This window comes from Asterias amurensis, chromosome 17, assembly GCF_032118995.1.
Source record: "Asterias amurensis chromosome 17, ASM3211899v1".
Lineage (NCBI taxonomy): Eukaryota > Metazoa > Echinodermata > Asteroidea > Forcipulatida > Asteriidae > Asterias > Asterias amurensis.
The window spans coordinates 1,821,802-1,843,796 of record NC_092664.1 but is presented as its reverse complement, the minus strand read 5'-3'; the positions used below and the strand labels follow the sequence as shown (position 1 = coordinate 1,843,796).

The following is a 21,995-nucleotide window of genomic DNA, read 5'->3' as shown; positions in this document are numbered from 1 at the left end:
TATTTATGTTTGTTTTAAAACTAAATCTGCCTTACAAGCAGTGTTTTAGCTAGGACATTTTTAGTGGGTGGGCGCAGCTGAATTTAAACTTGGTCAGAGATTGCGAGCAGTGCGCACGTACTTTGTTGTAAGGATAGTTTTCAGGGCTAAATATTAACATTCCAATCGTGCCAAATGCACATTATGTGAGATTCAAGAATCACAGTTTTTAAGTATAATGATAATTGTTATTACAAAAATGTGGTAATACAAAATAATTGTGATGCATTTGTTGTGAACAGACTGTTTTTGAAATATTTTCTGCTGTTTGCAGCGATGAAGTTGAACTTGAACTTTGAAGGTGGAGTAACTGTCTCGATAGTCTCAGGTACAGTTTCATTATCAGCACTAACTGAAGCTGCACGAGATACATTTATATCATCTTCCAATCTTTTCCCGTTTTCCAAAAAAGTTGTCCAGCTTACCGTACAGTGCGAGGCCATCTTAAAATTTACACAGATCTCATTCAAGTTAAAAACCCAGCGCGCTGTCACACGTGTGGACGAAGCGAACGTGTTTACATGCCTACATCCGGGACACGGGAACTCGTACACTAGACTTTACACAGCCCTTGTACTGTTGTGTGGCGATACTGTTTGTATGTACATGTAATGCGTGAAATCCCCGCGAAAAACCCACGACTAGACTTGTAGTGCACTCTATGGTCCGCCACACTTTGTACACCACATGTACATGGTGTACATGATTCATGTACATGTACATGTATATGTACATGTACACGGTACCAGCACACACTGCATCCGTATGTACTGCTTGCTGTCAGACTGGCCTTCTATACAATGCACTAGCTATAGTTCTTTCAATAAAAACGTCGGGGCACATTTCACGAAGAAAACTTCACTGCAAGAGGCAAGTTACGTGTGAAACACGTCTGAGCTTTTTATTACTCGAAATTCCGGCTCAAAAAATTAAAAACTGCATTTAAAATTACATAACTCGAAAAACATTACATTTTAGTCTTGCAATGTGATAAAAATCGACAAAACTTTTCATTTTTTTTAATTTTTCGGGAAATTTTGTGGTGGGCGGCAGTCTATTTTTCAGCTGAAGTGCCGGGCGGAAATTGTCAGTGCCGGGCGGGCCCGCCCACCGCCGCCCACCGTGGCTACAATGCTGCTTACAAGTATAATGTCAAGGGCCCTGGAACATGCATTATCAGCTGACATTTCATTTTATGTCCACTTTTATATTTCTTTCCATTAAAAAGGCAATATGATACTTACAAGTAAATAATTTCACAGAATAATACGTTAACAATCTCTTGGATTTAATTTTCAGGAAATATTTACTAGCAGTTAGAATGTTCATGTACATAGCTTTCTCAATGTACAATCCCAAATTGACTAGACCTGGACAACTCCTCCCATCCTATACAGCTCAATGTAACCCAGTTGCATGCATAATGCTATGTAGCCAGGGAAAGCCCAGTTCTTTGTGTGGACAACGCATGCAGAAAAGAGTCATCTGCACTCACTGTACTACAAGTATGCCTACATGCAGTAGCAGTGTTCTAATGCATCAGCCAGTCTGCAACCAAGCATGTGTACATGCCCATTGGCCGTACCATACATGTACTACATCTGCACACACCCGCACACAAAGGATTTACAGCCACAAATTGTACAGGAATCTAATACATGTGATTGTAAGTGGCTTAGTGCATGGATGTACAGTACATTACCTTGTCTAGCAGTATTACAATTAGTTACAGGATACTATTTTGAACTGAAAGTGCAACTTAAAATGTATACTCGTACTCTAACAGCACAGCGCATAATTTAGTTTGTAGCCTCTTAAAAGGGGTGGAGGGCATTGATTGAAATTAATTATTGTCTTGTTTATAAACAACAAAAGGCTAGGCAGCCCTATTGAGTTAGGAAATACCTCATTGATTATGTTGTGGTCAAGACATTGTCAAATGTACCCTACAACGTTGGAACACACCATGCCAAAAAAATGGTAACCAGACCAACTTTTGTGCTTGCATACATTTATAATAAACATGTAAACGTAGCCTCTTTACATTCCGCCATGTTTACAGTTCTGATGTGTCCCTTTTACCTATTTCTAGTTTCTTAATTAACCAGATGTATAGGAGAAGTAGAGCCTGTACAAAGACACTCAACTTCATTTTCTAATGATCTAAACTTGGAAAGTTCACATAGCAAAAATGGCGGTGTAAATGTTTCCATTTATAATACATCCTCATAAAATGACTTACAGTGTACAACATGTAGAATATAGGGTACATTGTTGCATTTCTATAAACTGTTTTAAATTAAACGCAAACTTTGTCAACCACTCTTCCAACTAACTGACCATAGAAATCAAATCTGAATTAGAAGGAGTGATTTTCTGAAGCTTCAGATTACCTTGCAGGAGGATTACAGGGTGCTGATTTACATAATAATTTATAAGACTTTCCATAAAATAAAATACTGAATTTAAGATTTTATATCATAAATTAAGATTGGTAATGATCTCAAAATCAAATCAAAAGAAATCTGAAATATTTCTCATCAACATTATGCTGGTCAAAGTTGTTTTGAGAAAAATAATTTTGTCTGAAACAGTGATGTGTGCAAGAAAATTATCATTCAAAATTAACTTTTCCCCTATTAAATTAACAGCCTCCAGACAAATATCAACATGGGGACAAACAAAATGGGAAAAAATGTAATCTTTGTTCTTGAAATCATGATTATTTTTTTCTCTGAAATTTCCACATGAAATGATGTATGAGAACAACATTTAGAAGATTGCACTCTTCTTATAACAATTTTAGCATCAACACCTAAAAGTCACGTATACAAGTATTGTATGTAAAAATCAGAAAATAAAATCAATGCTAACTGAAAAGCAAGGTTGTTTACCTGCAAAAAGACAGGTCAATATATTTTTGCGAGAAAAATTAACACGTGTCAAACTACAGGTCTCAGTTATCCCAATCTTCATGCCAGGTGAGGTAACAAAAGATAAAATAACTTCTGGTTGAATAAAAAAAATAAATTAAAAACATAAGGTGAACACCTTATTATAACTTGTGCAAGAGTACTTTAAAAATGTTAGGGAAATACAAACACTGTAATAATGTCATGAATAGGAAAAACATGTTGATGCTAGTTTTAAGATAAAAAAATGGACAACAAATAATGATGTCTTGCCTGCATTATGTGACCTCCTCCTGTCATGAAAGAAAAGGCAAATGATCACCGGCTGATCTCCAAATTATCAAAAATGCTGTAAGTACAGACGCACAGTACATCCATTGCAGTGCTGCACTATGGGGGAAGCTTGCGACAGAGCACCACGCTAGCTCATCGAAAAATCGTCAAGTTGCAGGTAGGTGGGTGGGGGAGAAAAAAAGCCCCTCGACGATGGCTTCCCACTGACTGACCACGGCAGACAGTTGCTGATTGTGATTACATATGCACGCCGTCTCTCAACTCTCTCTTTCTCTCTTGTCCGACAAGTCTGTTGGTTTCAGTCAGACCCCCAGAGCTAATGAGTCACTGCTTTGTGGCGGAGACAGTGTATCGGATCACACATCGCTGGGCCGTGGCGATCTGGGCACAGACCCTGGTGTGATGCATCGCCACAAGGCACCAAAAAAAAAAACACTGAGCATCGACAACAATGCTCACTCAACCTCCCTCCAGGGAGACGAGAGAGAGCAACCTTTTAAAAAACCTCCGCTACGCATTTTCCAACTTCAACCCTACTACGTAGCTCATTCATAAAAAAAATTATCAAAATTGATCAGCCATGAGGCTCAATCACGATAGACAGACGGAGAAGAACAGCCTAATCAGACACTTCCCTCTAAGTTATCAAACCAATCTACAGAGATGAAAACGTAAAATATTGCACATCCAGTCGCAATAAAGCAACAAAAGACTACGGGGCGAGTACCCCACCATCAATCTCAAGAGCTTGGAGGAAGATGGAGCTGGTAAGGGCAATGCTTCCTCTGCACTCCCAGCAGAGACTGGGACAAAAGGGCAGAGTGACTGACAACTTCTGTCCTTGGGTTATGTTTAAGGAGACATGAAATTGGCATAACACCCCCTGGGGGATTGGATCAATCTGTCTGATATCTGAACGCCTGTCTGTATTGCATGAAAGTCACTAAAATTTACATGTTGCTAAAATGTCAATGAACTAAGTGCACCCAGGGTATGCAAATCATATAAATACTATTCAGGCACTCACATTTTTGTTGTCACGCAAACTTGATAATGACATTTTATTCATTTATTTTTTTGAAGAAGCAAAAATCCTAATGAAGATAGAAATCAGTACGTCAGGGAAGTCCGAGTAAAAGTGTTGTCTGTGTAACAAACTAAAAGGCGTTTTAAAGAAGGTGATCGATTGCATGCACCATACTACTGTTATAGTTACCATGGCAATGGGGCACAAGATTGTTGACATATCCTAAGGGCAATCCAACCTACTCCACGGTCTAAAAAAGTCTTTGATGGAAGTACGTATAAGTAAACAGACTGTACACTCGGCACAGACTGTACACTCGACAAAGCCTGCCTCAGACTGCATGGTGGTAGGGGTGGGGGGGGGTGGGGAATCACAATCTGGCTTGAAATTGCACTTTTCCTAGTCAGCTACACTGTAGTCGGTCTGAAGCTTTCCAATGAGACGACTACATTTCAGCGTTTTGCGTCTCAACTAAGCGCCTAAGGCCTAAGCAGTACGAGGATAATACGCCATTGGAAACTCTGTAGCAATTCTCCCTCAACTTCTACAGCCAAGCTGACAGCATAGCCAGAGCTCGATTCGCCGAACAACGGGCAGAAGTGGATTGGAGGGGGGGGGGGGGGGCTCTGGGGGTTCTCTTTTTTTGTCTGATTAAAATGCCCTCCAATATCGCTGCTGGACAAGCCCAGACAAATGAACACAGACAATCAAGGAATGATGTCTCTGTAGAATTGTCGGGGGTCTATGGGTTGATTGAGAAAATCTAGAGTATCCAGGAAAGAGAAGTAGGGGCTGGAGGTAGGGGGCAAGCTGGCGATTACATAATTTGAACATCTATCATACAGTACATGTACAGTACTCACTCAGGAAGATGTGTGGGGAGGGGTTCACCAGAGTTCTGCCCACAGTGGCCGGTGTGGCAGTTTCAGTCTTCCGCCGTGTTCAGTTTTCCGGGACTCAGTACAGCATATAACAATTAACTGCTTTCGCTTGCTGTGCGCAGGCGTCGCATGACGTAATGTTACCGTATTTGGTCATTCGGAAAACTGAACACGGCAGAAAGTTGAAACCGCCACACCGGTGCGGAAAATCCGCCCAGCACTCAGGACTCCCCAACCACCACCAGAAGAATTTCCTGTTTCTGACCTCCACACATTTTCCAGATTTTTTAAATTGCACAAAGAAATTTGCAATTTCCTTTGAAAGGTTTTCAACTAAATGTAAAATTGGGTATTAACCAGTAAAAATATTATCCCAAGTCATTAATTTTTTAGCACTTCTTTGATTTGAGTCTATTTATATGATCTACCATGTAACTGATCCATCTGGCAATGGTTTCAAAGGGAAACATTTTTCCACCACCTGGGCAAACCTATAACTGAGGGACGCTGTATAGCTTCAGTAATGATGTACATGTATCCTACTAACAGATTTCATTCCCTTGCAAAAATTTGATTACAGAATGGTGGTGAAATGAAATTAATTACAGAAGTAAATTAATAAAATTGTTCATTTTGTGAAAGTCACTGTGGTTGGATAATAGGCCTACATGTATTGTTGATATCATATCATAGAAAGTTATGTGCTACATATGAATATGTAGGCCATTGTAAAACTCTCAACAACAACTAAGAATAGAACTATATAAATTATACGTACAGTCCAGATACAAAATATACTCCAACTGTAAAGGGAACAATGGTCAAAGATAAGCCATTCACCCTGTGCACAATGAATGTACACATATTTATGCATTGATGAATTGATTACAGAGCTTGTATTAAATAAACATTCCATCAGAAGTGCTGACATTGTGTCGTTGGTTGTTTCTTTCCTCTGGCCTGGGATTATCCCTAGAGTATTTTGTTGAAACTGATTGCTTTCCGAGTTATTAGGCAAACATTTAAGTAATGACTCTCCGGGCCTAGTCTCATGATAATAGACTCTGGTAATGGTTAGCGCTGTGGATATTCAAGCTAAAAAGCCAGCCAAAGTCAAAGAAGACTAAAACCATGTCTGAAGTGGTGGCTGCAGCAATATGTACACCAACATCTACGTAGTCAACCTACATGTACATTGCAACTGTACCATAGTTGCAAAAAGTATTACAAGCATATTGTAGGGAGACAGCCAACATCTAGGGCTAGATAGCTCAGTTGGTAGAGCACCGGCCATTATGCCTGGAGGTCATTGATTCGAGTCCCAACCACTCTAGTCAATTTTTCTTTGTTCAACCCCAAATCAAAAACATTGTTTGTTGTGTTGCATGCGTGGATTATTTGTTTTAAATCCTCCTAAATTTATACGCTATACGGAACTCTACATGATGTAAATCTCATATTTCAATCTACATGAGAACATGTTGTCAAATATTTGGAAAATTTAAAGGATAAACAGTTTGCTTTCCTGACTGCAGAAAACATTTAACCGGTTAAAGCCAGGGATGGAGGACTTGTAAACCCGTTTTAAAAATGTCGAGGATGCAGTTGGTATTTAACAAGTCATTTGTTGTCTTTACTTGAATTAGCCATGGTTTTAATTAATCCAGAAACAAAATATAAAAATATAAAAATAATCTTGGAAATTCTGGAATTTAATTCAAAAAAATTAAAAAATAAACTGGTGATAAGTGATTTTAAAGAAGCAACACTTTTTCTACAGGAAACTATGAAACCTGACATCCTGCAAGTTTTTACCGACCTGGCAGCTTGACTAAAAATGTAGCTATCAATAGCTATGAAGTTTATCAATAAATCCAATCCAGAACATTTTTATTTCTCAACAAAATATAAAAAAATTCCTCACAGAGCGGGCACTACATGTAGAATCTAATTTGGCTAAGAAAAAAATTACTGTTTTTTCGCTTTTAACTTTGCTTTTGTTTGCAGTTTTCCTACATTTTCAAGACACATTGAACGCACCCTTCCAATACAACACAACAGATGCTTCAGTGGTTATATCCCATTACCAGGATGCAGGCAAACTATTAAATTACCACAGCAACACAATGCCTTAAGTGACATCTGATTGATGACCAAAGACAAAAAACCATCACTCTCGCCCAAAGCACAAGAGAAAATGAGTATCCGGGGCTTAATATATCTTTGTGAGCTACATGTAGCAGAAGCATGCCCATCTGAGCCCTGCTAGCGCTAACAATCAGTGTTGCCTACCAAAATGAGCCTTTGTCCTTCCAAGATACTACGTACGCACGTCACGTGTACCAACATTTCCTGAGTACAGCTTCTCTATTGAAATTTTACTTAGACTCTAGGCACTTTCCTTTGTCTTTTGTCGATTGGGGGAAATTCATGGAAAGTCTTGCAGAGAGGATAAACATGATGGAATGCTAAGCAGAGGGAGATTTTCATTCCCTTTTTTCCAACTGCTAATTGGCATACATACAAGCAGCTGGAGAAATGTATCTGAAAACTATTTTGGGGTGAAAACTATTTTGGGGTGAACAAAGACAAATATGACTACTGCTGGACTTGAAGCTGCGACCTCCGGATTAACGCTCTACCAACTGAGCCTAGCCCTAATATTTGAAAGCCAGTTTAAAGGATTTGGGTACTTTTTCAAAATATCCATAGATTAACATTAAACTTACAGGGTTTGAAGATAATGATAGTGGAAAGCTTCCCTTCAAATCTTACTTACTGAGGTGCTGTAGTTTTTGAGAAATGAGTAAAACAATAACATAAAATACGTTTGTAATTAATAAATATAATTTTCGTCTCATTTTCATGACATTGTTTTACTCATTACCCAAAAACTACAGCACCTCACTACAGCACCTCAGCACGTAGTATTTTTAGGGAAGCTTTCTGCTATCATAATCTTCAAACTGTGTAAGTTTAGTGTAAATCTGTGGACATTGTGTGTTTTTTGTCCTACAAAAGTTACATAGACCCTTTAAAGTCTCTGATTACCAACCAAAACAATTGACCATGGTTCTTCATCCAAACATGATATAATGACCTCCATTCAATTTGAGCAGTTTAGCTAGTTTAAAAATGCGTTCAAGCATGTGTGGTGATATTAATTTGCTGAATCAATATGCCTGGAATTTTCTTGCAGCGGGGTGAGGTACAAGAAACATGTAACAGCAACCACAGTAGAATCATCATTTTATTACCAGTTAAAAACAGATAAAATTGTATTTTCTTGAAATCTCTCTGAAAGAGAAAAGAACAGCTGCCTAGTCTACATGTATAATATTGACTACAATACGAGGTTAATTTATCAAGGTTGAAACTTGTTGAAAATACAAATAGCACAATACAAGAAAGCAGCTCTCAAAACATGGAATTCTAAATTCAATACAAATATGGGCTTCCATTCTCGCAGAGGGAAAATCCCTTTATGAATTATTCAGCTGCACCCACTGACCCCACAGAGGTCACAAGAGTAACACTGGTGTCAGGGAGAATCTACCACACACACAGTGATTACATGGTAGGTCAAGACAAATGTGCTTGGCTGGTACCTTGCATGGATTCCATGGTTACAATTCAAAGTGTTGAAAGGGCCTCACTTATTTGTTTGTACATAAAGCCATTCAGGCATTGAACTTTCCCCAATTTTTCCTCTGGTAAGGGGCATTTCTATGGGGCAAAATGTAAGTTTGTATCTGAACCTTGCAAAGGGCACCACAGCAAAAGCACAGGGCACAACAGCCATTGCTGTGGATAAATGATTTTCTTTACATACATACAGCCCATGCATGGAGTCTGTCACAAACCTATACCACCTCGTACTTTGAACACTTCGTACCTCGGGTCACTTCGTACCTTTGTATTTTACCTGCACAGTATTTGGGACTACGTTTGAATTACGAGACCTACATGTAGGGCCTACTCCTTTTACATTGCACCATGTAGTGTTTTACACAGTGCTATGGCACAATATACAGCCAATAAACCAGAAATACCAGGGCGAATCCCTTCTCTCCACGATTGAGTGCACTGGGTTCTTTTACGTGCATTGCATTACACAACATACAGGACCAACGGCTTTACATCCCATCCAAAGGAAGAAGCATCATGGTTAAGTGTCTTGCTTTTAGGACACAGGTGTCACACTCTGCTGATCCCACACTCTGCTGATCAAAAACACCAGAGCTTGGGTCCCGTGCTCTTAACCGCTAGGCCATGACATGCCATTACATGTACCTGTAATAATACATGTAGATCTTGCTCTCCAGTTTCATACACTTAGAGAGTACCGTATTTTCCTGCGGATAAGACGCGTCTTATCTGACTTTTTTGACCCCAAAAACATTGATGCGTCTTATCTTTCGGTGCGCCTTGTCTGCTGACGATTGATTTTTTTTTTGATGATCACTGCGTGAAATAAAAAATACCTACATGTCCAGTTCAAATCAACGATCTTTGTGTGAAGAATCCTTACTCCATAATGCGGTCGAACAAGGCTATTCAGACACTGAGACCGTATTTTCGTTCGAACAATGCCGCAATCCCCCAGACGGTCCGATTATTCCAACAATGCTGCAACGTGTTTATTCCCCATGACCGTTCTTTCATTCCATTATAGCGCAATGCGTCTAGCTTTCGGAACACAAGTCGGCGGCGTACAAACGTTTTTCTGTGTGGCCGTGTATTCGTTCCGAAAACGATTGACAGTCAATAACTTCATTCACACAGCATTCACCCAACCGCTATTGTGTGGTAAATTTTGAGGGTTTTTATTGTAGAGAACAACGATCTCTGAAGTGTGCTTTAGGCTGAATATTTATTGCCTCTTTTTTTGACGTTTGCTTTTAAAAAGTATTATGAGAACTAGGATATGATTTGTATTTGTTTGGAATGCCAAATAAAATAATACAACACTAGCCCAAAAAAATTAGGGAAGAATTTATTTTATTGAACTATTTTATTGCTTCAAAACTTCGGGTAGGAATGGTTGTGAAAATGATGGTTGCCCTTGCATGAAACTTGCCTGTAAAATCAACGATGTCCAAGTTCAGACTCGAAAATCTCTCAAAATGACACAGAAAATTAACCCCAAAACGCAACCGTTCCGAGGGCTATAACACGCAACACAAAAGCAAATATCACGCCTATAGTCGTTGTTACTGTGCGTGTGACAATAAATACAAGAAAAATTGAACGCTAGAGGGCGTTTTGGAACGATGTAATAGCGTGAGGTTAAACGCCCTCTATTTGTAAAAATTACGCGAACGAGCAATAAACGCATTGAGACAAGACTCGACGTGTCTGGGCTAGACTGGGCTTCTGTCTTTATCCGCAAGGATTTGACGGGTCCCTGCCGCTAGATCCAGTGATTCCCATTGGATACACTGAACGTGCAGTGACATAGATGCCCAAATAGTCACTGCTCTCAAGTCCGCAATGGAATTTGACCGCGTATGTATACGGTCAGGCTATGTCTGGGCATGCTTTGGATCCGCACAGTCACGTGTGAATTTTGGCGCATTTCCAGGCAGCGCAAATGCGAGGGTGTAGCGCAACCCGTCGGCGAACATCGCTCAATACGGTGCCCACGTATCTCCAACATCTGTTGTGCAATCTCGAGATTGAGCAGCGCAATGCACAGTGTACATGTGCATATTAATGTGCAAGCAGCGACATCCTGGCCGTACGATACATTACTACAAACACGCTACGTCCGTCTGTCGTTGCAATGTATCTGTATTAGCAAGGATCCTCGTTGCGGGACGTCGGATGTCCAGGGAGGCATTGTGTTCACGTTGCAAAGGCAACAAATTACGTCTTTAAGTCAATGTATTGACACCGGGTGGCGCCAGGTGTTCTTTTGTGTGCTGTTAAACGTGCGCCTTGTGCGGCGGTGCGCCTTGTCTGCCGACGTTTGAATTTTTTTGGGTCATTTTAGCGTCCTGCGCCTTGTCCGCCGAGCGTCTTATCCGCAGGAAAATACGGTAAACAAAATCAGCTCAATGAGGTTCCATTTCAAGTCAAGGCTAGATTGATGAAATTTTCAATTTGATGTACAAGTACGCCCAAATAAAGTTTTCAATGTCCCAAGACTACACAAGAAACAGTAGTGCATATTCGACCAAACAATTTTAAGAAACTGTAAAAAAAAAAGTTTACCTTTACCTGGTCTATAACCATATCGTCACCAACTGCCCAGCGCTGTTTACTCCCAGATTGTCCACCTCCATCTGGTGTCATATCGTTGTCTGGTCGCTGGTAGAAATAGCCCACTGCAGCATCGTCACGAGCCCGCTGGGGTGGTACCGGACCCCCTTGGTGCTGGGGCCGGGGACCACCTGAGCTCTGGTGGGCTGCAATGCGCGAATCATCCCATGCACTTTCGTTCATTTCTGCACTGGAGCTTGTGGGGTCAACTCCACTCGTTTCCGGACGGGGATCACGCATTCCATGAACTGCAAAATCAATCATACAATCATACATGTTACCACCGAACTGCATCCATTAATACATTGTTCAAACCAATTTTCGCCGCCAGTCAACAACACAAATGGGGGAAGAGGAAAATAACCTACATTTCCATGGAAATGCACATCGCTCAATGGACCGTACTGCACTGGAAATGGCTTGAAGTTGTAGTTGTTTCAGACTTTCCCACAAAAAAAAGATGAGGTTTTGATGCAAAAGATGCACGACCATGTGTGCATGCGTCCAGTGACATCAAGGGGTCATACACACCATAATCAATATCACACATCATTTTTTACTATGGCCTGAAAAGCATCCTACACAGCAAGGCATATGATTGTGATTGTGAGGTAGCCCCATTTGGGGCCAACCCATTTCATATATTTGGCCCCAGCGCTACCGCAATCATTTAGTTGCAGTGGTTGCGGTGATCATCAAAACCCTCCATCCTCCTGACGGTCGGTAGGATGAAGGGTTACGATCATCGCATTTTGCAATCATGTGCCCAATGAAGCTACAAACTCGACCTCATTCTCGATCAGGAAACTTACCCATCGAATGTTACTGTACTTGTAGATAGCCCTCCTTATGGAATTTTCTAAATAGGATCATGCTTTGGGGGAAGTCAAATGATTTCACAATTGCTACTACCACTTGGTTGGTACCAGACTGATTAACTTGCCCTCGGCGCCACCGGCACGGATCGGGTTACTTCATCGGATGGACACAACATTGATTGCGTTGGCACTGGGGCCAAAGATACGCTTGCGTTTAAGATGGTTCTAATTGGGGTAAATTGTTTAATGTGGCGAAACTATTCTTTTAATTTGAGTGTTAAAAAAACATACAATTGGTTTTTCTTTTTTCTCACTCATGTTACTTAATTTAGTTGACACCATTTACGCCCCCTAGCCTTACGTCTTACGAGTTATCTATCCTTCTATGTACATAATGCAACACAACAAGCCCTAGAACTAGAATATTTATTATTGTGAATTATTATAAATAATATTAATTTATCATTTGTCCATGTTGGGGGGGGGGGTGGTCTCTAAAAAAATCATGCAAAGCATGGGGATTATGAAAACATGGAAAAAAGCATCGTCTCACTCTCATCTCCTAATTCAACAACCAGAAGTACCAATTTATCATTCGAGCTTGCATATGCCTCTCAAGGCCTCGCAAATTAATTTTATCAAAACTAAATGTGATTAATTTCAGCTCATTTTAACGATGAGTTGTACGTACATTTACCATTAACAAAACAATGAACAGCCAATAATACACACGGTGCATGCAAACTGTACGCAATCAACAAAACTTGAACACGGCGCCGTTCAACCCACCAGTTGCGACCCCAAATATATCCTTTAAGATCCCGTTGATTTCGCTGAGCATACTTGATAGCGAGCATCAACTTTTCAACCTCAATATTAGTCGGATTCAATAGAATTAATGGAAATCTTACCGGGATGACGACTGATTAACAAGACCCCATTAATGAATCATTCCACTGGTCGCGTACGACATCTTGAATCGAGCCGCAATGAATCATGGGATATCATGCATGTGCAGCTTCACATGACGTCACCATTCTGGAATGCATTTTAGCGCAACGTTTTCAACACAAATTCATGCAAGGATATACTGTTTATAAGCGAAGAAAACATTGTTTTAGGAACTTTTAAAAACAATATTCTGAAAGAACTTGACTTGGGCTCTTGAACCTGCAGCAGAGTGTTTATTTGTCTAAAACAATTGGATCGTACCATCCCCGTTTTTTGATAAAATAAAATCCAAAAAAGTAGTGTTTTGGAAAAAAAACCTGCTCTACGAAACCGTACTGTCGTAGTGCTTTTCAAAGGGGATTTTTCTTCTATAAAGTTGATTCAAAAAAAAAATCCTTAAAAAAAATACGGAAAATTTTGAGGATGGCAATCCTAAGGCGCAAATCCCCCACCCACACCCCAAAATAGTTCACCCCAAAACGTTGTAAAGTTTGTTGTGCTGTGGTGGTGAACGGTCTTCAAGGTATAGCGCCACCAACTGAAAATAATTATTAAATTTTACTTACGGTCATCTAAAGACACAAAAACCAAAATACAAACAGTTATTAAAGACAGTAACTAAATCGCTGTTGCTTAAACAACTAGTTACAAATAAGAAAGACCTCAATTAACTTCGGATGAACAGGGTCCATGTCCAATCATGGAGCTGCAAAAATAATGCTAAGCAAAATTAATCAGCAGGACACCGGTCACTACAAAACATGCTTCATGGCAAGTTGGCCTAGGCTTTCAATTAGCCACAAGGGCAGATAAAACTTTGGCAAAATTCTCCATGATACCTCAATGATTATTATTACATAATCACTCAATATGCCGATAATAATATTCAGTCCGAAGTCCACCATTGAAAGGCAGTGTCTATAGCAAACCATTTTATTTTTTATCTTTGGTTAAGCCCGACGCCATAAAAAGTAATTGGTTGGTTGTTGGGTGTTGAAGCTTTTAATTTTGAACCACTGCCTGCCGTGAACGCCATTTTGACTTTTTTTTTCATTTTTTCACCGCCTAACAAAAAAAGGCTGAAAGCACTACTCGTCTCGTCTGCGAAGGGGAGTTGTTGGGGAGTGGTTAAATCCCCAATGAGACTTTGTTGTATGACCTTCCAAGTGTTTCAATCTGAGAGGAAAAGATGGGTTTCACAATCATGGGATGGTTCGTTCTGACATGCATTGCTGTCGGTGGCCTACTGATATTCAGTTGTCTGCGATGGATATCAAAAACTATAACTAAGACAGGTAAGCCTAAGCTAAGGTCAACAAATAGTCACTCAGACATATTATGGTATCCAAGCATGAGGTAGGCCTATAGGTCCTAGCCTACTGATGACATTTTACTCTCTTTTTTTCGTGCGGCTCTCTAGCCCTGTGTGGAGGACGTGAATGTTTCTACTGCATTTTGACACATCGGGGGAACAAATCATTGCCAATTTGAATTAATAAATTGTTATTCCCGAGATTCTATGCCTAGCACCATTCCTGGCGCTTAATAGAGCATGATGCATGCACGCACGGCGTAGAGACCGAGGGCCGCATTTTATAGAGCTGCTTTTAAAATGACAAGTAGCCAAAGACAATGATGATCTGATACCATCAGCTTACTCTATGATCAGAATAAGGCTATCAACTACCATGTCACATGTACAATTTATTGTTGAAGGGTACCTGCTTAATTTTTAATGATATTGACCCCTCCCCCGCCCCCCCCCCCCCCCCCGCCCCCGTGAGTTTAATTGTTCAACATAAAAATGTCCTTTTCACGCGTGCGCCCAGCCACAGTGCGGTAATCTTCAAATTTTCTGAAGCAGCACTTTAAAGGAAGAAGAAGAAGAAGAATTATACGGAAGTCTTATTTAAACTTTTAAAAGGGACGTTAAGAGAAATAATTATGGAATTCGTTTTTACGTCTGATTTCATAATATTAAATCCTTGCAATGGTATTAAGCCTCCAAATGTGGCATAATCATAACTAAAAGTCATATCGGTCATAATCCATAGACTTTATTAAAGGCAGTGGACACTATTGGTAATTGTCAAAGACTAGCTTCCACAGTTGGTGTATCTCAACATATGCATAGAATAACAAACCTGTGAAAATTTGAGCTCAATCGGTCATCGAAGTTGCGAGATAACAATGAAAGAAAAATAACCCTTGTCACACGAAGTTGTGTGCGTTTAGATGGTTGATTTCGAGACCTCAAGTTTTAAACTTGAGGTCTCGAAATCAAATTCGTGGAAAATGACTTCTTTCTCGAAAACTATGGCAATTCAGAGGGAGCCATTTCTCACAATGTTTTATACCATCATCAACCTCTCCCCATTAATCGTCACCGAGAAAGGTTTTACGCTAATAATTATTTTGAGTAATTACCAATAGTGTCCACTGCCTTTAAAGGAACACGTTGCCTTGGATCGGACGAGTTGGTCAAAACAAAAGCGTTTGTAACCGTTTTTTATAAAATGCATATGGTTGGAAAGATGTTTTAAAAGTAGAATACAATGATCCACACAAGTTTGCCTCGAAATTGCGTGGTTTTCCTTCTACTGTGCGAACTAACATGGTCGGCCATTTATGGGAGTCAAAATTTTGACCCCCATAAATGGCCGACGTGTTAGTCGACGAGGTAAAAGGAAAACCACGCAATTTCGAGGCATGTTTGTGTGGATCATTGTATTCTACTTTTACAACATCTTTCTACCATATGCATTTTATAAAAAACGGTTACAAACGCTTTCAAAGACCAACTCGACTGATCCAAGGCAACGTGTTCCTTTAAGTCATAAATATTATGAGATTTAGCCCGAAAGTCATTACAATGACTATTTTTATTAGTAGCGCTCTAGAATTGATAGGAAGAAGAAACTAGGACAAGTCTACTATCATGAACAATAAGTACAAAGTGCATTACTTATTGAACGTTATGCATAATGAGTAGTCTGCGCTTGTGCTCAAAATGTTAGTTAAAGTGGTAGTTGTAAGTTCTAATTAGTGTCATACTTAATTATCGTTCTTAAGTAACTTTATCCAACCTTTTTTCATTCTTAAGTTACAAATACTGTTTCAGGTCACTTGTAAGACTTAACTTTTGTCACAAAAATTACGTTTGTGCTCAAAATGTTAATTAAAGTGCTAATTAAATGCTCATTAATTTCATACATAATTATCGTTCTTAAGTAACTTTGTCCAACCTTTTTTCATTCTTAAGTTACAAATACTGTTTCAGGTCACTTGTAAGACTTATAATATTGTCACAAAAATTACATTTGTGCTCAAAATGTGAATTAAAGCGCTAATTACGTGCTAATTAATGTCATTCTTAATCACCTTTATCCGACTGTTTTGTGTTCTTAAGTTCTTAAATTTATTATCGGGGGTCAATCGTAACACTTTAATCCAAAAACTGTACTTGTGCTCAAAATGTTAATTAAACTCAATTTTTTGACCTTTTAACAAGGTCACGTGACCTTTTAACAAGGTCACGTGACCTCAGTCAGATCCAAGGGAACTTCAGAATAGACCTTTCTTTTGCAACGTCACAGCCCGAATTTTTGCCAACCCAGATTGGAAAACTATGGAAAGCCGTAAGTGCAAATTAAGAAAAGATCGCTATTTTTGGTAACAATGTAACCAAATTTGTTGATTTTGTTAAAAACAAAACAAATAATTATGAGAGGTATTTTATTTAATTGAATGTTTGCAGAAAATGCTGAATTTGGTTAAAACATCTGTTTTTATGATTTAGTGTTTTTACTAACATTCGGCCGACCATGCCAACCAAGGCGGTTTGTTTATCAACAAAAGAAAGGTCTATTGCCATTTCAGCACCACCCCCACAACAGACAAAGACTGGTACCGTCAAACCTTTTGTGCTTGAATTGTTAATGAATGTCACCAGGCTCTCACTGAGAGCCTTAGTCTGGACGACGTCTGGGTACTTTGTGCATTCTGCTGGCATGTAAATTGTACTTGTTTGTTTTGAGATGAGGATGACCGAAAGTAAAAGCCAAAATACATTGTCATTGTGAATTTTGTTTTAAAAACTTAAGGGAGCAAGATGTCGCTTCAAGCTGTGGTCTTCGGTTTGCTGAGGGATCTTTTTCTCATCTTGTGGTACTTCCTGGAGGCAATAGTGCTGTCAGTTATTCCTCGATCTTTGCGGAGACGCAAAAGTGTGGCAGGGGAAATTGTGCTGATCACTGGTGCAGGTAAGGCCAAACGAAAAGTCTATTGACATTATTTGTACTCGTTAGGCGAGTCCCGTTTACACTGTCAGTGAGTGTGAAGATGGGCCGGGCACTCGATACGAACTGTGGATTTTTTTTCATGAATTAGGGGAAAGCAAAAAGAGGGGTTATATTTATTTTTAAATTAAAATGAGGTGTATCAAAAAGAGGGCAGGAGTTTTTGAAATGCACTCCTTACTAACTTTATTTTATAATATACTAAAAAAAGGTTCTAAACCTCCTCCAAGTCCAATCCATTCCAATCCAATCCAAATCCAATGACCTTTTTATTATAATTGTATGCACTGTGTACAGTTCAGTGTGAGTAACATTACTTTAAGTTTAAAGGTTTATAGCCCAATGAGTTTCTCAACCAAGTGCATTCTTCACTATTGTTTCCTACTCACATTAAGCAAATGTTTGTACTGTAGGAATCTAAGGTTCCTCAGAGAGTCAGAACAGAATGTTTAAAAATGAAGACAAAAAGTGAAGACTTGCACAATCGGTGATACCATGGAGGTAGAATGGTGATACATACTTTAAATTTGTGTTTCTGAAATGAAGACCAAAATATTTTCCTTTACAGTCTGGCTTCATGTTCAGCAGTTGAATCGTGGTTGAATGATTGTAAGAAAGGATATTGACCAATTAACAATTTCACCTTTAATCAAACAAACTAACAGGTAGCGGAATTGGAAGACTCTTGGCTCACAAGTTCTCCGATCTTGGTGCGACGCTTGTTCTATGGGATGTCAACGAGACTGGTAACCAAGAGACAGCCAACCAGGTCCGAGAAAATGGCGGAACTGTCCATGACTACACTGTGGACATAAGCGTCAGTGATAATGTGTATAATGCAGCAGAGATTGTCAAGAGAGATGTTGGTGATGTGAGTCGACTACCTATCCTTGAACTCTTGGTGGCAGCAGACACTGCGATGGTACCTGGGTTGTTCTGCGCTGCCTAGCAATGGGTTTAAGGGTTGGGCTACACGGCGATCATCTGGTCAGTCACGGGTTATTGGACTTTTACTTTGCAAATCGCTTGTACAAAAGAATGCTGGTCAACTCGTATGGAAATTTTCCTTGTACCAACGCAGTGTCTGCCGCCACCAAGAGTTCAATATTGGTGAAGGATTGCTGTATTTTTACAGGGCCTTTCTCAAAATCGGCTTGGGCTCAGCCTCCTGGGCCCAAATTCAGAGCGCTGCTTAACAATGAGCAAATTTTCTTGCTAATACTGTAGCAGACAAATTTAGAAAATTAGGCGGCCATCTTGCCGTTAACCATGGATTTGTATTGTTACGTCATTGATTTTGGTGCAGTAAGCACCAGAAGGTTAGCATGCCTTTTCATGCTGTGCTTAAAGGAAGCAGCGCTATGAAATGGAAGTCGCACAGTAAGCACAAAATTGGGCCTGTAGCAGCTCTACATGATGTTGGGGCTTGGGCCCAGACTCAGTCTGCTGATGTTCGAACCACAGTGTAAATACACGCTGCTCCAAAAATGTATAGGCTAATAGCCGAGCTGCATTTCCACTCGTAATGAAATGTTTTTTTTTTCTTCAAGGCTACACTTAACTGATTTAAAGAATCAACCCAAATCATCTGTCACCAATGGCAGATTTGCCACCTACATGTACTTCTGGTCTGAAACAGGGTTACTCCCTTCAAAGTCCAAAAGGGTATTATCTTCTAGGAGCCTGGCTGGTAGAGCAGAGTGTACTATTTTCCCATTATGTTATTTCAGTAACTTTACAATGCAGCCTGTCATGCCCTATTCTTACTGCACAAACACTTAACCCCAGCTGTTATACACATAATGAATGTTTATGAGTGCAATGGTGCAAATTATGTTCATGAGTTGAAAGATGGAATGTTCTATTCAACGAGGCGGAGCCAAGTTGAATGGAACATTCCAGCTTTCAACGAATGAACATAATTCGCACCATTGCACGAATGAAAAACATTCATTATTTGTTTTATATAACATCCAAGTAGATCTTTGTCATTTTGATTGAAAGATACAACTTTCAAAACAATTTCAACTGTAGAAGCCGAATGCTAGTAATTTTACTATGCCTTCTTGCAGAACACCTGCTGCGTTACCAAAGACACGCGCATGCAGTGATGTTTTTACTCGGCTTTTTCGTTCCATCCGAAAAGTACCATTGCACGCTGCTAGCGTACCATTGCACGCTGCCAGTGTGCAATGGTACTTTTCAGATGGAACGAAAAAGCATGGTGAGTGACTCAGCGTGCAATGGTACTTTTATTTGCTATCACATGATGGACAATCCTCCAATCAAATGCAAGGATCTGCTTGGGTGTTATATAAAACCTTTTAACTTGCCATTTTTCATTCAGGTCACAATACTCGTCAACAATGCAGGAGTTGTGACTGGAAAAATGTTCTTGGACTGTCCTGACCATTTGATCAAAAGAACAATGGACGTCAATATCAGTGCACACTTTTGGGTAAGACATTTTTAATATAAGGGAATAACTCATGTGCTTTATTTTAATGTGAATGACTTAAAATGTTGAAAGCCTTTACAAGCAAAGTACTATAATGTGTCACCGTGGCCACTAGCTTTGGTACAATATCGTAGAGCCACTTAAAGGCAGGGTGTACTTTTTCGTATACTCAATTTTTACCTGGCACTTGATAAAGAGTAATGGAGAGCTGTTGATATTTTAACACATTACTAGAAACTACACGCTTTGAGGTAATGTAGTTTTAGAGAAAGAGGAAAATTTTCACCCCCAAATTTGAATCTGAGAAAAATTCTATGCTACAGAACAAGGGTGTTTTCTGATAAAAACTAAACTTAAACAAAATGAAGGGAAAATCCCTTTTGCAATACAGGTTAAATTTTGCATTGTTATTATCCTTTGCAGACATTGAAAGCGTTTCTCCCATCCATGATTGCAAAGAACAAGGGCCACATTGTCAATGTAGCCAGCCTGGCTGGACTATTTGGCATGAAGAATCTGGTAGACTATTGCACCAGCAAGTTTGCTGCTGTGGGCCTGCACGATGCATTGCAGTATGAGCTGGTGTTCTCTGGAAAGACTGGAGTCAAGACTACAGTTGTGTGTCCGTTCTTTATTGACACTGGCATGTTCAGTGGAGTCAAAGTAAAGTGAGTGTTTGTTTTGGGGGTTGCTATTACACTTAATCATTTTGAAGCAATGAACATGTGTATACATCATTCCTTTTTCTTTTAAAATATAATAATGACATATAAGGTAACGTTCCAAACTTTCACAAATCATCCTTTGCACTTTTCAACACAGATTTATAACACTGCATGAAAGCTTTCTAAAACAATTTACCAACACAATTTTGTAATGCAACAATCAAATGATACTTTTCGAGGTACAAAAAGAAATGTATATATACCAACTAATACCACTGGCTCTTCATACAACATCAAGACCGACTCTGAATGTAGCACGTCTAATGTAGTCTATGTCATATCATGTAAGAGATGTGGGCTACAATATGTGGGAGAGACTAAGACCAAACTTAGTCTTCGCTTTGCGAATCATGTCTCTTCCATAAAGACTAAGAAACCGTACCCAGTCTCTATCCACTTCAACAGCCCCAATCATAGTGTTAGTGATGTTGAACTTCTGGTGATTGAAACTTGCAATGGTGATGACACACACCGCAAGAGTAGAGAATCACACTGGATTCACCAACTCAAGACAGTCAAACCCTTTGGACTTGACATAAACACTGGTGTTAAATAACTTCCCATTACCCTCCACTTCACTCCTGCCTGAGAACTATTATGTTGTATACATTCTGTACATAAAGTATATGTGGATAAGTTGTTTTTATAAATTCATCACTATAACTATCTGATGTAAGTAACCCTCCTTTTTTCCACAGGTCCCTCATACCTATTTTTAAAATCATCATACCTTTGATCTTGCTATTCTTATAAATTTACCATTGTTAGTTGCATCATGACACAACTTGCTCTCTAATCCTACCCTTTCATGTTTCCCTGCATTATTGTCGAACAATACATTTACCACTTTTATGGTCCAGTAACCAATCCTTTCATACTAAACATCCTTTGTCCTCGCCACTTCACTCCTATTGGTTCATAGCCACCAATACTGTTTCTGAAGTAGAAACTTTGATTGGCTGTTATTTCCCGCTTCTTTCTGGATCCTTCCCCTAATCCCTTTCCCCTCTCTTTTTCTATAAATGGATATGTATTTGTTTGTAATTGTTTTATGCCTCTGAAGAAGGTCCGGTTTGGATCGAAAGCTAAGGCCATCTACCCTATTCATTATACCAACTAATACCAAGTACATGCAAGTCTGATTCAATTTTGACTGCAGTGGTGGAAATCTAATTTTCAGAATGTTTCTGACTCGGTACCACCTGAAGGACAAAGCTTGTAGAAAGTTGTCAGTGACAGTTAACAAAAAAATAATTTTGGACAAGGCCCTTAACCAATATTGCTTCGTAAAAAGTTGGGCAGGTAGTGCATTCACCTTGGCTCCAACT

General features: G+C 39.5%; 2 protein-coding genes across 4 annotated transcripts in view; one reads left to right on the top strand and one right to left on the bottom strand.

Annotated features, from left to right (window-relative positions):
* The window catches only part of LOC139949449 (pumilio homolog 1-like), a 59,775-nt gene extending 46,556 nt beyond the window's left edge, over nt 1–13,219 (bottom strand). For 2 of the 3 annotated variants that reach the window (XM_071947785.1, XM_071947787.1), the window contains exons 1-2: nt 13,147–13,219; nt 11,370–11,665 (exon numbers count right to left, since the gene is read on the bottom strand). In XM_071947785.1, the coding sequence (XP_071803886.1) occupies nt 11,370–11,657 (288 nt within the window). In that variant the 5' untranslated portion in view covers nt 11,658–11,665; nt 13,147–13,219. The remainder of the gene's footprint in view (nt 1–11,369; nt 11,666–13,146) is intronic. The other variant, XM_071947786.1, reaches the window with a different exon arrangement.
* Nucleotides 13,220–14,161: 942 nt separating this feature from the next.
* LOC139949443 (epidermal retinol dehydrogenase 2-like) overlaps nt 14,162–21,995 on the top strand; it is a 12,527-nt gene continuing 4,693 nt past the window's right edge. Inside the window, exons 1-5 of the mRNA XM_071947775.1 lie at nt 14,162–14,481; nt 17,290–17,448; nt 18,150–18,355; nt 19,832–19,942; nt 20,366–20,610. Coding sequence (XP_071803876.1) covers nt 14,376–14,481; nt 17,290–17,448; nt 18,150–18,355; nt 19,832–19,942; nt 20,366–20,610 — 827 coding nt within the window. The 5' untranslated portion in view covers nt 14,162–14,375. The remainder of the gene's footprint in view (nt 14,482–17,289; nt 17,449–18,149; nt 18,356–19,831; nt 19,943–20,365; nt 20,611–21,995) is intronic.